Source organism: Athalia rosae, chromosome 1 (genome assembly GCF_917208135.1).
Source record: "Athalia rosae chromosome 1, iyAthRosa1.1, whole genome shotgun sequence".
NCBI lineage: Eukaryota > Metazoa > Arthropoda > Insecta > Hymenoptera > Athaliidae > Athalia > Athalia rosae.
The window spans coordinates 28,454,703-28,472,573 of NC_064026.1; the positions used below are offsets into that span (position 1 = coordinate 28,454,703).

Below are 17,871 nucleotides of genomic sequence, written 5' to 3' on the forward strand. Positions count from 1 at the left end.
GCGAGGCAAAGAAAAGACAGCACTGTATGATGTTAGGACTCATGCATGGTATGGCGTACACATTATTTATTCATAATATAATTATTGAGTTTCAGAAGAAGAGAAATCAGTCTTCGATGTTTCACATTATATTCTTTTCGTTATACGTATTTTGGTAATCACAGTTCGGTTTTTATCATCGTCCAACTTTGCTCTGAAACAATAATGATAGAATTCACTAACGAATTCGGCATAAATTAATTCACTCGAAAAAGTATTTTCCTTACATTCCTATGAATCGCAAGAACGCCGTCGTAGTCAGACGTTGATATCTCGATATAAGCCGTCCCATCTTGATTTACGGTAACAGTTTTCCCCGTGCAACTGCCATTTTCTAATTTACCTGATATCACATCACAGTATATACCGGCTGGCAGACAAGTTTGAAGATTTTCCCGAAGACTCCGACTGTCCGCATTGATCGCAATGAATCCCAAATTTCCACGGCAGAATGATATTTGATTACTGCCGTTATCCCACCAGTTATTGATAGCTGTTCCAGCCACTACATTTCGGAAATTAATCATGTTGTATATCTGACGCCAACGATGCTCGCAGACCCATCCATTAGCGCAGCTAAGATCAGAGTTGAAAATTGGGGAAATTATATTTCCTTGCTCATCAGCTGGCGGTCCAGCGTCTGTATTATCGAATGCGAACGAACTCATCACGCGAGGAATGCCGTATGTGTGAGCGAGCATGAATGCTACAGCCATCTGAAAAATCATCAAGGTAAGCAGAGAAAAATAAGGGCATACACAAAATTTTCGAACACCTTGTATTGCCTGGATTGTTTGTGGGTGAGAATTTGTCCACCACCTCCGTGACCGCGTTGATTATCGTGATTGTCAACGAATACCAAGGCATATTGGCCCGGAAGGAAACCCCATTCCGGTCCCCAATTGACGAGATATTTCAAGGAGTTCTTTCCGGTGAATAAATCACTGATCTTCAAACTGTACTTGAACTCTGTCACTGCACCGAGATGAGTATACTCGGTACTGCTGATAGCCTCGCCCCCATTGTCGATCACTTCTTGATAGATGAAGGGACGACTACCAGGACGAAATCCATGGTCGGTGCTCAAGTTATTCAAACGGCTAAATATGACCGCGAGATCCTCAGGCAACATGTGCTTCGCAGCATCAACTCTATAGAGCGTAAGATACTTATAGAATATGTCTGAACGCATTAATTCTCATTGAATATGTCCCATGTTCGACTCACCGAAAACCAGCAGCACCATAATCTATGAGACGGTTCATTAGGCTGACAATTTTATCTCTTACGTAATCAGAGCCTTGATTCAGATCATGCAATCCGTTCAATTCGCAGTTTCTCATATTGTTGGGATCGGTGTAGTTTGATACCAAGCATGGTGGATCGTGGAAATGATTTTTTCCATAAGGAACGGAGTGATAGTTTCGATTTTGTGGATCGGCGGTAGATCCGCCGGTACCGATAGTAATGTTGTGATTTTGTGACATGTGATTCAACAACACATCCACATAGATTCTAACTCCGGCGTCATTGCAGCGTCTCGTCATGTCTCTGAAAGATGCTTCATCGCCAGATCTTGTAGTCAATTGGTACGAAATTGGTTGGTAACGTTCCCACCAAGGTCGTCCATCGATGATGACATTCTCTTGGACCGGAGATATCTGATCAATAATCCAATCGACGTTACAGTATTTATCGATTTCACCAATCACGAATGTTGTCGAGAACAGACATCATTATCAGTATTTCGTCCACCACAACGCTCACCTGAACTCCGGCATATCCTTTAGGTCCCAAAAAGTCTTCGCACTCGGTTGCGATGTCAGAATGCTTCCATTCGAATAGATGAACAATACCTTCGTGCCCAACCGCGTAATGTGGATCCCATTGACCTGATGCGATTTCACCAAATCCCAATAGTAATAAGATTACACAGGTATTTCGCATTTTTCACGTCTCCAGTATTTCGCAAGTCTTTCTTCTCTGGTATGTAAGTATGTACTGGTACAAAGCAAGTATTAAATTCATCGTGCGAAGAAATCCACTCGCGCAATTATGATAAACTCATGAAAATAAGGTCACGATCCTACGATTTTCTTCTCGATAAAGATTGATATGAAGCACCATCATTGCTTCAGCTTGTCTTCGATCGTCAATATTATCAGCGATTTTGCTCAGAACTATTGAATAAATTGCTCGGGTCAATCGTTCAGTGAGAATGACGAAATTTCGGCCTAGTATAATTGCATTAATCTAATTGTTGATAATCGTAGGTGTTTTCAGCTGGTGTGTTCTTTAATGAATGACAAGAAAACGGTCGGTTTGAATTCAAATGAGTATATTTTTTATTGATTAAAAAATATAATACAGTGGTTTTGGGTCCATACGAGAAATTCAATGTCCGGTGCCGTGTTGATTAAATTTACGCCTTAGCCTGTGAAATAAAACAAGCAATTATTTCGATTAGCCCGAAATTCATGAACTCGTTGCCATATCAAGTGGTTCGAGTGAATCAGTCTTACATTACGGTGAATGGCAAGAACGCCATCGTCTTCAGAGCTCCTAAGTTCGATCCAAGCGGTTCCATCGTTGTTGACGTTAACAGTTTTTCCGGTACATCTTCCGTTCTCCAATTTGCCAGAAATCACATCGCAGTATTGACCCGCTGGCAGACAAGTCTGAAGAGTTTGCTTCAGATCCCAACTGTCCCCGTTAAAGGCGACGAATCCAGATCCACCGCGACAGAATGCGATTTGATTGCTCTGGTTGTCCCACCAATCGTTGATTGCAGTTCCTTTGACTGCATTTCGGAATCCGACCATGTCGTAAATTTGCCTCCAACGGTGTTCGCATACCCATCCATTTCCACAGCTGTCATCGGCGTTTATGCTCGGCGAGAGAATGTTACCGTAGCCATCAGTAGGTGGACCAGAGTCAGAGTTTGAGAAAGAGAATGAGCTCATCACACGAGGAATACCGTAGGGATGAGCCAGCATGAATGCGACGGCCATCTGAAATTTTTTATGGATCGATTAGTTTGTGTATCGTCGGGTGCGATTCGACAACGTCTGGTGTCCAAATAATCGCTGACCTTGTACTGTCTTGGCTGTTTATGGGTGATTACACCGCCGCCACCACCGTGACCACGTTGGTTGTCATGATTATCGACGAAAACTAAGGCGTCACCTGACCTCAAAAGTCCCCATCCCTCGCCCCAGTTTACCAACCACCTGAGCTGATCGCCTCCCTTAAATGCATTACCCAGTTTGAGTCCGAACTTGAATTCAGTTACGGCTCCGAGTGGTGTGTATTCGGAAGCTGAAACTGCTTCGCCTCCTTGATCGATAACTTCTTGGAAAATGAACGGCCGACTGCCCGAAGGGAATCCATGATTCGTGTTAAGGTTGTTTAGTCTGTCGTAAATTGCTCTCAAATCACCTGGCCACATGTGCTTAGCCGCGTCAATACTGTAAATCAATTAATCGAAGGAGAAAAAAAATCAATTTCGATCCAATGACTCCGTATTCGACATCGAAAATTCGGAAGCTTCAATTACCGGAAACCAGCAACACCGATCTCAATGAGATGGTTCATGTATTCTGCTATCTTAGATCGCACGTATTCCGATCCTTGGTTAAGATCGGTCAATCCGGAAAGATAGCAGTTTCGCACTTCATTTGCATTTTGGTAATTGATGTCCCTTCCGCAGGACGGGTTGAAATCATTCCTTCCGTAAGGAACCGCGGGCCACCTCATCTCGTTCTGGAAAGCTTGAGCACCGCATGTACCGTATGCCGGAAGTGGTGCGGACGCAGACATGTGGTTCACAACAATATCGGCGAAAATTCGAACACCAACGTTGTTGCAACGCCGAACCATGTCTCTCAAGGCATTCTCATCTCCTGATCTGGTTACCAGTCTGTAAGATACCGGCTGGTAACGTTCCCACCATGGACGGTTGTTAATGACCAAATTCGAGTTCGGGGGTGAAATCTGTGGGTTAAAACATTCAAATTGAAAAGTTTTATCGATCGATGTATCGCAGTTCTAAGGGACATCTTATCCTTCGTGAATATATCGTGTTACGAGTGCTTACTTGAACTCCTCCGTATCCTTTCGGCCCTAGGAACCTCTCGCATTCGTCAGCAATGTCGTTCCATTTCCATTCGAAAAGATGTACCATAACATCGCGATCACCCCAGTAATGTGGATCTTTCGTGGCACTCGCCACGGTGGCGAGGACCAAAAACGCAAGGCTCGTCAGCAGCATAATTCCGATTCTGTAAAGCGACTGTGACCGTTTGCTGAATTTCAGGGTTTTTGTACCATTTCTGAAATAGCTTATCAGCCTGTTTTTCAGATAATCTGAACGATCAGGTACATTTATCAAGATCCGAATCCATTTTTATTTAATCAATCTCGACACGCTTATAAGATGCCTCGGGTTCATCTACCTAGATTATTCGAGATTTTTGGTCACCCTGTTATTCGAAGATATTACGTAGCTTATATAATTAGCTCCATTGTTCGAATTTATCGCGTTACTCGTAGCAATTTCGAAACACAAATTTTCAACGTATACACGCACGTAAAAATCATTATCTTCGTTCAAACGTTGTTTTTCAAATATTTATCGAAAGAAAGTTTTATTAAACCAATGCGATCGACAATAAGATCTTGATCGAATGTTGTACCTTTGGAAAAAAAAATTAAAAAAAAAAAAAAATACGCTGATAATCCTCGGTAAACATAAAAGGTTTTCAGAATGTTTTTCTGCAAGACATGAGTTGTTTCAAGTGATATGCAATCCTTATCGTAAATCACTGCCGAACGGTCGTACGCCGCGATGGATCGAGCCACGCGCTCAAAGATTTCATGTTACGTAAATGTTCGAGAACATCGCACAATGATTCGGCTTCTATTATTATTAGGCGACAAGAAAAGAAAAAAAAAAGGATTCTGCTGAAGTACATTACACGAGTTTTTTTTTTTGTTTTTTTGTTTAAGGTTTTCTTTTTTTTACTTTTTTATTTCGTCTGATTTGGCTACAGTATATCACAACATTATATATAATATTCATATATGTATATTATATATAGATCGAACTTTAGATGTATAATAGTAAAGGTTCTATTTGGCGAGTTTCAAATGAACTGCACAATATATTTTTACATTTTTTCCGTTCAATTACGATAACAGTTTACGATAGATTCACAAATATATATACTCCTTATATGAACACGATAATAGGTACGTAATGTGAGACAACGTAAAAATAAATTAGAATAGTTTGTATTTTCTGTCCAGTATTTCCATCGACCATATTATATTACTGTTACTTCCATTCCATATGGTTTACTTTTGCTTGAAAATTTACGTATTACGTACAATCAAAGAAAGGAACTTGGAACTTGAAAATGAAGAAAGAAAATTCTTCTTGTTTCTCCTCGAGTATTTCGAGCACAGAAAATTTTGCACGTTTTTACAAATGATATATATATATATATATATATATATATATATATATACTTTCGAATTATATTGCATTTACGCAGTTCAACGACGTGGGTCGAATCGATACGGTTTCTCCTTTCAAATTTTTTGGTTGATCAAAAAAACCAAAGCATAAATAGTGCATATCAAGTGAATATCTTTTTAACGATTCGTATTATACTTAATGTTATACGGAAGAAATCATTAATTCGTACCAAATTAATGTAGAAATAAGAATCTTAATCATCCCCACAAAATTTGACACGAATTCGAGTAATCATTATGGTAGGTACATGAAATTATAATGATATCGCTAATTTGTTATCGCCAGTATTACAGTTAAATATACAGCGCTTGTTGATTCGAATATTATCAATAATCATTTTATGCAATGAAAATTTCTAGGATATCTATACAAGCTAACAATAAGTGAGATATTGAAATCGGAGAGATCAATTTCGTTCTTTTTTTTTTTTTTTCTTTGTAACGCGTTTCCCTGATGTTACGTGTGAAGTGTGGAGAACAAAGCGTTCTTCATTATCTAATAAATCAAGTCAATACATTTACACGTATCATTTTATATAATTGAAATCATATAAATAACGCTCCACATTCAATTAATTTTCACTTGTATGTAATTGTCACGTGTGACACCGTGTAATATATTCACATTGATATAAATACACCGTGAATTCACGTGTAAAGTCGTCATAGAAAAATCAGTGGATGTGAGCGAGAACATTTTCGGTCATCCCTAAAATAGCCTCTACTTTTGATCTAGGTACCTGAGCAACTCTTCTTCCATTACAAGGGTTTCTACCCAATCGCATTGTTATTTTGCCAAAATTTGAGTATTTTTATTGAAGAAAAAAAAGGACTATTTCCACAATTCGTTGGCAAATCCTGATGGGAACTTGCGAAGGATTTCAAACTAAATTCTAATCATTAAAATCAGATCACAATTTCAACGCATGGCTAGGAACAATGATTTTAGTAGAGATGAACGATTCGATCGTGTAATTCAATAAATAGTTAAAAATGTTCTCGATCCAACTCACTGACGCTCCTATGAGAACTTTCTACGCGAATTCACGGTATAGGAGAGACTGGAGTAGGCGGGGGATATTCAACAGAACGATAAATTTTTTATATTCGCTTAATTCTTGGAGTTTTTTTTTTAAGCTTTTTGAAATCCCGATAAAATTTCCGTTTTGAAAAATATTTCAGAAATACGCGAGGGAGAAATTTGTCTGTGATCATTTATTCACTCGAATGTATAGATATCTTTTCTTTTTCATATGGTAATAGAAAGAAGAAACAAATACGAAATCCAATATGCGTATGATAATGATAATAATATGTATATGTATATATATAGGACAGTCATTGTCAGAATTTTAATAACACTCGTATATATATGTATGTATATATAGTCTTTAAATTTTTAATACATAACAGTGATATTGTTATTATTTTATTTTATTTTTCTTTCATTTTGTTACTTACTCTTTTAACCTACAGAATATTTGGTAGTTATGCCGTTTAACGCCTACCCCTCCGATGATCCTGAAATTTTAGTATAATGTCGTAGAGTTCGGTGCGCCCAACAATTCGTGATCGGCGTACCGAACTCTACAACGTACTAAACTTTCGTAGGATTATCGGAGGGGTGGACGTTAAACGGCATAATTACCGAATATTACATATATAGATACATAATGATGGTATGTATATACGGGGCATTTCACGTCAAATCAACCTGGCTGTGATATTCATACGTGAAATGCTCCAAGTACAGGCAGAGACGTTTGTAGTAACCATGGAGATTTTTTCGGAAATTAAGCGCATTTGAATTAAAAGTCGTAGGGTTTCAACGAGGGGAACCGAAACTTGTATGAGGTGGAAATCTAGATGCGTTAGGTAAATGCGATGATATGTTAGTCCTTTGAACTCAAGGTAGACCAAGAACGTTCAATTGTGATTTATAAAAGTTGCCTCAAAATTAATTGGTGATGAGATGTTTTAAAAGTGACAAATAAATGTCCAAAGTCTGGAATGTCATTTCTGAAATAAATGTATAGCTCATTACCTATTAGTTTCGAGTCATTGCAACGTCCCAGTACCTTCACACTCAATATGTATTCAACTCTTCATACCTCAGATCTATTTTTGGAAGTTTCGAGGGTTCAGCGCCAAATCGGTACGACTTTCGTTTCGTAAATTTTTTTTATCATGCCGCACGCCTTAATTTCCGAAAAAAATTTTACCGGTCGCTATAAGCGCCCCGTTCTGTAATGCATATATACATTGTATGTATGTATATAATACGTGTACCTAAATATATGTGATACGACGTTCGCCGGGTAGCAACTAACCCGATCATGGATGTTCCAATGTAATTTATCTATGAAATATTATGCGTATTTATCGTAAAAGAAGAACCGGAGAGAGAAAATCAATCCGTACATAGATCGAATGATATTTGTTCTCAACGCCATGTGGGCAGATAACAATTCTATAATAAATTGAATTACATAACAATTCAATTAGTTACATAACGATTGCGGTCGACTGCGAAACACAAGCGATAATTATTAACACTTATTCACCCACGCTTCACAGTGATAACATCAAGAGATTTTCGATCCTCTTTATCGTATACATATATGAATACATATATTTTTGATATAAATATATATATATATACATATACTTGTGATTCGTCGTTTAATTTTCTCTGATTGATATTGCCGTTCACATAACAACCAAGCGTAAGCTACCAGGTTCGCAATAATTTTCAATTATAAATATCCATGTCAACATATTATATATACATATATGTGCGATGTTACAATAGTGATTACATCCTCCTACGATCATTGAAACATCCATGGAAAGAGTCCTCGAATATTAATTTATTTAAAAATTTTTTTCATTCTCTTCATAATTTCGGTATATAATTAAATAACAAGTTATGGCAACGCGTGGTGATCAGCCAGCTACAGTAATTAGCGAACTGTTTAGACACGTAGGCAAATCGGTGGCAATTGGGTTTTTATTCTTTTAATTTATTATTATCATCTTTTAAATTTGTGTTTTTTTGTTATTTGTTTTTGTGTTTTTGGGAAGATTATATATTTATATGAGGTAATACAAGAATATTTGACGAGCAACAAACGTCCATGTAGAATTAGAAAAGGAATAAAAGATATAAGGGAAGGCTACCGATATTTCTTCTCTTTTATTTCTCTCGGTTACGAATTTTTTTCGTAGTTTATTAGGTACAACACGCGACGTTATCGCTGTCTTACATTAACAGTTTAATGTATACCAAGTTCGGGTTTCGATGTGAAAAAACAAGACGAGAATATATTTTAGTTACGATGATTTAAATATTCAACAGTATAGCGAAGGCGAAGATATATCGAGAATGTAACAAGTATAAGTACGTGCGGAAATATTAAGGATCACAGCAAGTGAGGTTTAAACAGTTTTTTTTAATTTTTGTCAATCGACTGATGTTTCATTTTAAAGCGAATGACACATGATAATTAAATGAAACGGGATAAACAACGAACGATTTGAATCTCGTGATTTCGAGTAATCATTGATGTCGGTAAAAATAACTTATTGACGAGCAGGCATTTATGTGTATTTACATATTTATATAATTTATAGAATATATTGATATAAATCGATATCATTGATTCTAATAAAGTATTCTGATATCATATACATCGTGTAACGAAAGAATGAAAAATGCGATCCCGGTATTATAGGTATATAATATTTGATTGAAATTTTTTTAATTTATTGGTTTATTCATTTTTACTTTTTAACAACGGGAAAACAGCCTGTGACTCTTTTTCTAAATTTCTCTCTTGTATCAAATATATATAATTTAAATGTCATTATATCGTTATTTAGATATATTCATATATATATATGTATATTAATCGTTTTATCGATGGATATGTTAAAATATTATATATATTTCATTTTTATTGTATGTTTATATAGTTGCTCGACATAGTTTTATTTATCTATTTATTTTGTTTAAATTTTATTTAGATTTACGTAAAAAGAACATTCATTCATAATGATCGTAAAATTGAGCTGATTACCCAAAAAAATATAAAATAATATCGTTCGACGATATATTAACCGCAATCTCGATTTATTCAATATAATATTATTATTATATATAACAAATAATCGAATGTAAATTTTACGATACACCAGGGATATGTAGAGACGAAGACGTTGTGAAGATATGCTAATGGGTGTAATTGCAAAAAATAATTTTCAATTTATATTATAACTATCAATATATTATCACGATAGTAATTAATATGTGAATTTTCATCGGAGTGTATAATTTACACGATTACAAGGGGTAGAAAAAATAGGAGATTTTTTCATCGTTCGAAAAAGACTCTCTGCCCCCTTTTCAAGTCCTTTAACGCGTTCCTCATTTTTGTTTTTCCTCTTTTCACGTCATCCACACGATTATCAAATTATGCGATTCAAGTTCAGTCAGACTTTTTTTTTTTACAGAGGAATCTATTCAAGAATATAAGTCTCGAATTTTTTGACGATCGCGTCGATGGAAAAAAATAATTCCTTCAAATTGTTGCCTCTATTTTCTCCCGCGTTCATATGATTTTTCTCATCATACCAAAGACGAGACGTGACAGGAGTCCCAGAGATAAGAATATGTTTGTTTCAATTCCAATCACACGTACGTCGAAATTTTCCGTGTACTTTTGATAATAGAATATTGATGATGAAGATATCGCTCAAAACTTGTGGGTTTTGTAGAGCCAAACAAGATCCGCCCGACCTTCCTGCCTGAGTACAAAACGTATATAAAGACCGCCTAAATTTGCGGTTGCTAAATTACCATCGACATCTTCTCTTGCTACTAATAACGGAGGTTCGTGTTCAGCAGATGTTGTTATTATATTTATTGGAGTAGTCGAAGTATCAGTGATTTCGATTGCGGCCGCAGCTGGGGCGGCCGCGGCTGGAGGTTAGTTGCTACCCGAATTTTGTTTTTGATCCGAACCGACGTCACTTCCGCTTGAACTTAATGTTGTATTACTACCGTATGGATCCAACGATGATTGCACCGACATACTTCGACCCTGACGTCTCACTCGATGTGGGGAGAGTTTCCCGGGGTCGACACTGGTTGGGTCTGCCTGCAACAATCCCTTAGTCAAGTGCCGCACGATCAAAATTAGAAAAAATATACATATCTACACCTATTGCCGAATTTCATCCAATTTTTTTTCCTCTACTTCTTGCAATATTCTTTTCAATTGAGCAAAAACTTTCACACGGCGATCTCCGCTCACGCAAAGAAAAATGAGGATGCTGTACACCCCATGAAAAAATCATTCGAATTGTATCTGTTCGATCGACAGTTATTTTTATCTAATAATATTCTAGGCATATGGAAGTATGCGAATGGTCTATAAATTGAGGAACGAATCAATCACCTAATGAATGAATTAACGAATGAATGAATAAATGAACGAACGAACGAATGATCGAGTTTGAAATATTTGGAACTCACTTGGAATCTAAGGGAAGTCCGTCTAAGGGAAGAAGAATGCCGGGGTGAATGGATGGTGAAGATAACATTCATAGTTTCGTATTTTTTTTTTTTTTTTTCTCTTGCTTTTCTAATAATAAGGATGAATGGATTATTGCGCAGACTTCAGACACGCACCTGATAGGCCAAAGCATTCATTATTATGTTGTAGGGAACCAAACTCAGTGGATGTACTTCATGCATTAATACATTCGCTGGTATTTTGTGGAACTGAATATACTCCAAGAAATTTCCAATCACATCCTTTAACGGCGTATTCTGGTTACTGTCGAAGTACTTTTTGCTCCACATCAACGCCGCCTACGAATCACACAAAATAAAGCGCACGAATTTTTCAACCAATCAATATAACATGAATGAAAATTGAAAAGAACCTCGGTTTTGCTTCCTACCTGAAATTTCGTGAATTCATCGGCTCGGAGTTCTTCTCTAGCTAATATCAATCTGACCACGTGTTGCGGTAGCAGAGTAAACGAACCGAGATTCAGAACCTCGTTTCCATGTTCGTCGACGAATTCTAGAACCTGAATCAATTCGAATCATTAATTTGATCTCACAAAATTGGAAAGGAAATAATATAGAATTTACATCCGACCTTTTGAACTAGAGATTTCGTGCACTTGTATTGAATATATCGTTCCGCAGACGCTAAAAGTGCGCATACCGTGTCAACCGTTATACAACATTGAACAAAACCGGCGCAAGCTCTTCTCAGTTCTTCTAAACCGTAATAATCAGCGGCGTTCATCACCCCTGAAATTATAATTCGAGAAATGAGTGAGTCTGATTTTGTTTTTGCATATGAAAATCGTCCGTTTGGTGGATTTTATTTTTTTTTTTTTCTTCAACTTATTCGACGAAGACTGACCTAGCAAAGTTCTAGGTTGAAGTGTAACGCATCCCGTGTGAATGTATTCGATAAGTTGACGAAATACATCAGGTTCAAATTCTTCGATAATCAATGTATGGTGCTGGTTTGCCTGGGGCTGTTACAAAAAATTGCTATTAGTTCACCGAAACTCTCTCATATTATTAAAAATACGATAATCAATCTACAATACGTAATTAAAGTCGAAAAAATATCAGGTGTTTGATAAACGGTATTACTCGTCATGCCAAGCAATTTCATAAAGCAATTTCTTGATGCCCCGATCTTTACTAAACCACGAACAATTCAACACGTTGTTCAAAGCTCTATAGTTTTCGGATAACGATAAAAATTACCACCAAGATAAGCCATGGTACAAGAGGCATAAAATATATATTGAAGCTTTGAAATGAAAATAATATTGCAGAATAACGCTGCAAGCACAACGAAAGAGATTAGGGGAGTGAAGTCCGGAACTATTTTTATTTCGATGTGATTGATTTGGATAATTGAGATGCAAAAACTAAGGGCACAAGCTGGTGTCAATTTTTAAAATCTTCTTTCTGTTATTTTATTTTCATGTAATGTTTATAAATTGAATTTGGGTAAATAATTCAAGTCTCGATGTGTAAAATAATTTACCCCGACATTGATTAGATAATAATTATAGAAACCGACATAGGATTTACAATTTACTCGAATCGGAAATATTAGTGACCAATCATAATGATTATACGTGTAGAGAAAATTTTAGAAACTAGATTAAAGGTGGTTATAGAGTAACGAATAATAAAAGTTGAATTCTGTAATTTTTCTCATAGAGGATTCATTTTTTGTTTGATTAAATAGGTGATTAAAAAGTATACCTCTTGAATTGGGGCCAGCTGCTGCATGAAGCCTGACCGCTACACGACACATAACAATTAACAGACACTTATACTATTGCGATTTCAAAAATTCAGAATAAAAAAAAAAAAAAAAAAAAAAAAACACCGAATTCCATTATATTGTGTTCGTATAGCAAAGAGTGTCGAAAATCAAAATTTAGGTTTATTTTATTTTTATTTTCAAACACTCGGTGCTCTTGTGATACGATTTTTGGCCTCACCATGTAAAATTTTAGAGATTTTTACAAATTTGAGGTGGCCTTTTCGTTCCTGATTTGTTAAATGTCACAACACGACCGAACATTCAGGTTTTATATCTCAATCAATATAATATTGAAATACATACGTATATACAAATGTATCACGGATAGACATCATACGAGTCATGAAAAAGATTTCACGTTCGACATGTACTTTTTGTTGTTTAAGAAAATTTAGAATCTTTAAAAATGTTGATTTCATTCACTTGGTTCAAAGTAAAAAAGGAAATCCATCCCATAGGGAGACAATCAATCCAGCCGTTATCTCTCATATAGGTATGTATACGTATGTATAAAATATACGTATGTATTAATCATTACATAACATAACGATTTTCAATCACCGCATACATATTTTTTGGAATCCGTTAGAGTTCATCTGAATTAATATATGTATATAAAAAGCGGAATAACGAACTAATGTGCGAAAAATATATGTATAGCGGTACATAGGTATGGTACATTCGAGTTATACCTGTTGAGTTGAGTTCTGAGGGTGTAGAAGCAGAGGCTCTGAACTTCTTTTAAGAAAAAGACGTAGTTTGTTCTCGCGTGGCGGTGGATCTTTTTTACGCTGAGGGCTCGGTGCTTGGTACAACATCTTATGAAATACTCTGCAAGGTACAAAAAACTGAGTGAATAAGAAAAAAAAAAAGAAAAAAAAAAAAAAGAATCGCATGAAATTCCCTTCCCTCCGTCATTGATGTCGAAGTAAACGAAGATTTCGATCGAGGTCTTCCAGAACGCGAGTAGAGGTAAGAAACGAATGGAGAAAAATGAAATTCATCAATTTTAAAAAATGTTCACCTGCTTCGTGCTGCTAGAACGGCCTTGACAGCGCAGACGGGCTCCCGGGTGTCGCCTACGAGGAAGGTAACGTCGCAAAGCTCGGGCATGCTTGCGAGAAACTTCATGTCCTCAGCAAGTCCACTTTTGTTCTCAAAGGTCGAGTAGTCTGGTTCGTCGGAAAGCGAATCCACCACTCCTATCATTCCAAGGCCAAGGCCTTGACCCGATCCCGACGCCTCAGGCATGGATCCTGAACTCTCCTGAATTTTTTCATCCATTTATTCAACGAACGGTGAACAAACTATGTTATTTCTCAAGCTCTCCGAGTATTTATTCCTTCGTTCGTAATTTTATTGAAAGCGAATAACCGGATAACGAATGCGAGATAGCCCAAGATCGGTAGAAAATTACACGCGACGGTCAATTTACTTTTTCTTCTCTTTTAGAGTCACTGCACGACTACCCCTGCCGAATTAGAGTTCGATATCGTAGCTTCAAGATTCAAGCTCAACTATTTCTCAGATATTACTATCATACCTGCTATATGTATATTACCCATATGGTATCAACGTCATTACAAATATCCCCTGTTATTACTTCAACCCTCGTGGATAAGTTCACAGCGTTATTCAATAACGTGTAATGAACGTATCACGAATCAAGGAATTCTTTCATCTATATTACAGACTAGTTTGAAATTACAGCCTACGTAGAGACCTGTATACACCAGTATCTGTCGAAGATGTAGATCAAAGTAAATTCTAACTTTGAATTCATTCGTTAATCTCTCTTTCGTAGATCGGTTTGAAATACGGTCGAAGGGCATTGCAGTTTTATGAGACAAAAAAAGAAAAAAAAGTAGAAAAAACGCGGATAAACCGAACTGCCATCCGACTATGAAATGATCTAATAATTATCATAGTTCGATATTTTCAAGAGGGATTATAAATACGTAGGAAAAAATCTTGGTGAAAATCGGTTTCTGTATAATTACCTGTTGCTGGGCTCCCGCTGCCCGCTCGCCCGCCGGGCTGTTTCTACCCCGAAAAAACACTTTATCTCACTTCACTTATACGTCTGATATTCTCTACGCATATTATATCTGCTTCCTCGCGTTTCAACAAACGGCTTCCTTGTAGATTATCGCGATGAAAGGACGCCGTGCCGTATAAACCTGTTGTGCGTGAAAATTTATAAATAAATTCATATTTTTTTTTTTTTCAAGATCAGTTGAAGGGGTGCGAATCATCATGATTATAATAAAATTCTAAGCTCGAAGGATACTCGGCACGGTATTCATTGAATAAGAAAAAAAAAAAAGAAATTTGTTTTCAATTATTTATCCTTCTTCCAATAAATATTTTTATTAAAAACTATGAAAAATTTGTAATGAATATATGAAAAAAAAAAATTAATTTCAATCCCATATGAATGAATTCTTTCACCGTACCATGATGCCCGATATAATCTTATGTTACAGAAGCGTGTATTTTCGATACTCCACGGTATTATATTTTCATATTCAAAAATCGAACGATAACGGATCAAAAAATATACAAAGTTTTTTTCGTCCCGTTTTTTTTTTATCTTTTCTCTTTCGATTGCTTCGGGGCTGCTGATTTCGGCAGAGTTGAAATTTACTTCGTGTAGTCGCAGGAACTGTTTTATGCGTTTATCTGTGTGAATAGAGTAAAATTCTATGAATGAATATCGTATATCTACTGTGAGCTACGGAACGGTTGATCTTCTCGTTGCACTGTTATCCTATAGACTCTTCTCTCCTCTCCTCTTTACTCCTTTAGTGAAAACCTCGTGACAAGCGCAAGCGCCGATAACGTTTTGGACCTGCGCTTTTAAAGCACTCGGAAAATTTATCGAAGGACTTTTTTTTTTTCTCTATCGTTGTTAAAACCATCATTCATTTTATCGAGAAACGCAAGGAAAAAAAAAAAAAAACAATGAGAAAATACAGATACTGAAACGCAAAGTCGAAAGAGAATTACCGTTCCCTCCATTGTAATCGTGTACATATTGAATTTGCATCGCAGACAAACGTCATTTCGATAAATGTGATTATATTATTGGATAATTTTTCACATTTGAATTATACCGTCGACGACATACATCGAAACGTAAATTTTCAGACGAAGAAATGTTTGCGAAATCCATTCCGATTCCGAAGTGGGAGTGGATGAATTTTTTGCCCGAGATTTTTCGTTGATGCATGAATAATTATTCGCTAAGAATTAAGCCAGTCGGGGGTTGAATTTCGCCGAAGGTCAGACGAAATCGAGTTTCTAGAGAGGCTGAGACCCTGGCCGCTTTCGCTGCACAAAGGTACATACCTATACAAAGAAATTGTATGTATATAACGTAATATGTTCACAAGAGGGCAAGGTAAATTTCTCGGAACTCTGCAGCCTGGCAGCTGGTTGGAGCTTTATTGAATGAAAAGTGAAGGCTGGAGATACCTATGTATAGACATGTATGTAAATTTTCAACTAGAGGTGAATCTGTGAGTATTGGATGACCCAGAATGCGGTGACATTGGCGCGCCCTAAACTGGGTCATCCAGGGTACCGAACAGGTTGACGTTAGACTTGTAGCTTCTCTTTCGCGCGGTATATAGGCGCGTTCAGAAATTGTGCAGATCAATTTTCTCGCACCCTCGAGAGAAGGATTACAAAAAGAAAAATACTTCAGCTCATTTACCGTTCTCTGTTCTATAATGAACCAGAATTATCGATTCCGCTAGTTTTTTCCCCCATATTATGTATACCGGTCCTATTCTAGGGGTAGTTTTTATTCCATAAATATTGAAATTTTTTTCTGATTCTCTCTTCACAGTCTGCGATCAAAAAAGATGTGTGTTCAAAGTAATCTTGCGTTTGTAAAAAAATTCCATCCCCCTTTTTATCCCTTTCTCTGGCAACCTTTTCGAAAGATCAATACCTAAAGGCCTCCGCAACAAGTAGCCTGGAATCTTCAACATATTTCTAGATTTGGTAACGAGTTCGTAAAAATGTTCAGGCTCGGTAACGAATTGCCAAATGAAATTCGGTGTATCGACGAATTGTGATAACCGAAAATCGAATTGCGAGAAATTCTGAAATGGAGGAGCAGAATGTCATCTCAAAATTGGTAACTGAATTAATTTCATCCCTGCTGTACCCGAATAATATATGCCAGAGTCGAAAAGTGAATGACAAAATCCTTGATGCTTTTTCGATATTAAAAATTCATTCCAGTACCGCACCTAATATTAGAGAATTTTACAGGCGGATTTTCTGCAGGCGTTGTCGAAAAGCTTGAAATTTTCCATGGCGCCTGCGTCAGAATAACGAACGGCGTCTGGTGGCTAGCTCGTTTCCGTATCACGAATACCTTCCATGTAACGAAATCCTGACGAATCGGTGGCTGGTACGCTGTGTTCGATGGATATGATCTTCAATCGCAACTTACTGTAAAATATTTCTTTAAATAGAAAACTTTCGCATCTGTAAAGCACGCTACAGACAAAATAATGCAACTAACAAATAACCGTGTATCTACGGTTATTATCAGGCTGTGATTATGGGCCGAGATATGTTGATACCTATAGCTGAAATTTTGCTGAACCCTTATCACGATCCCCGTTTTCAACGATCCGCGTATCAACGATACAGGAGGTTCCTGCCTTACCGGAGGGGGTGAAAAGCAATCGAAAATCTAAATTTACGAACAATGAGAAGCCGAGTAGGTTTTTCCGTGTGTTTTGAACCTTGCCATGCGAATTCTATGAGGTAGATTGATTTAGCTGATTATTCGCACGGTTTGTTGAAATAAAAAAAGAGACGGGTTCCCGACAGAAGTAAGAAAGCACACGTGGTTCTACTACTGGGGTTGGCTGAACTCGGCACCATTCTGACCAGTCCT

At 36.9% G+C, this 17,871-nt stretch overlaps 3 protein-coding genes across 7 annotated transcripts; all 3 read right to left on the reverse strand.

Annotated features, from left to right (window-relative positions):
• Positions 1 to 27: 27 nt before the first annotated feature.
• On the reverse strand, positions 28 to 2,052 carry LOC105683516 (alpha-amylase A-like). Its single transcript, XM_012396165.2, has 5 exons — positions 1,807 to 2,052; positions 1,267 to 1,700; positions 815 to 1,190; positions 267 to 755; positions 28 to 193 (listed from the first exon to the last, which is right to left on the reverse strand). The coding sequence occupies exons 1-5, from the start codon at positions 1,984 to 1,986 to the stop codon at positions 176 to 178; spliced, it is 1,497 nt and encodes a 498-aa protein (XP_012251588.2). The 5' UTR covers positions 1,987 to 2,052; the 3' UTR covers positions 28 to 175.
• A 308-nt stretch (positions 2,053 to 2,360) lies between these two features.
• Positions 2,361 to 4,346, reverse strand: LOC105683505 (alpha-amylase-like). Its single transcript, XM_012396141.3, has 5 exons — positions 4,136 to 4,346; positions 3,596 to 4,032; positions 3,131 to 3,506; positions 2,562 to 3,050; positions 2,361 to 2,473 (listed from the first exon to the last, which is right to left on the reverse strand). The coding sequence occupies exons 1-5, from the start codon at positions 4,307 to 4,309 to the stop codon at positions 2,462 to 2,464; spliced, it is 1,488 nt and encodes a 495-aa protein (XP_012251564.2). The 5' UTR covers positions 4,310 to 4,346; the 3' UTR covers positions 2,361 to 2,461.
• Positions 4,347 to 8,593: 4,247 nt separating this feature from the next.
• Positions 8,594 to 15,739, reverse strand: LOC105683495 (serine-enriched protein). Of its 5 annotated transcripts, none has more exons than XM_020850946.2 (10): positions 15,679 to 15,739; positions 14,951 to 15,130; positions 13,975 to 14,216; positions 13,643 to 13,781; positions 12,887 to 12,925; positions 12,021 to 12,138; positions 11,748 to 11,905; positions 11,545 to 11,676; positions 11,270 to 11,452; positions 8,594 to 10,736 (listed from the first exon to the last, which is right to left on the reverse strand). In XM_020850946.2, exons 3-10 carry the CDS (start codon positions 14,199 to 14,201, stop codon positions 10,566 to 10,568), a joined length of 1,167 nt encoding a protein of 388 aa, XP_020706605.1. In that variant the 5' UTR covers positions 14,202 to 14,216; positions 14,951 to 15,130; positions 15,679 to 15,739; the 3' UTR covers positions 8,594 to 10,565. The 5 variants fall into 5 exon arrangements, with proteins under 5 accessions (XP_020706605.1, XP_012251544.1, XP_012251541.1 ...); XM_012396121.3 differs by having other exon boundaries at positions 8,594 to 10,732; positions 15,407 to 15,738; XM_012396118.3 differs by having other exon boundaries at positions 15,407 to 15,738.
• Between the last annotated feature and the right edge of the window lie 2,132 nt (positions 15,740 to 17,871).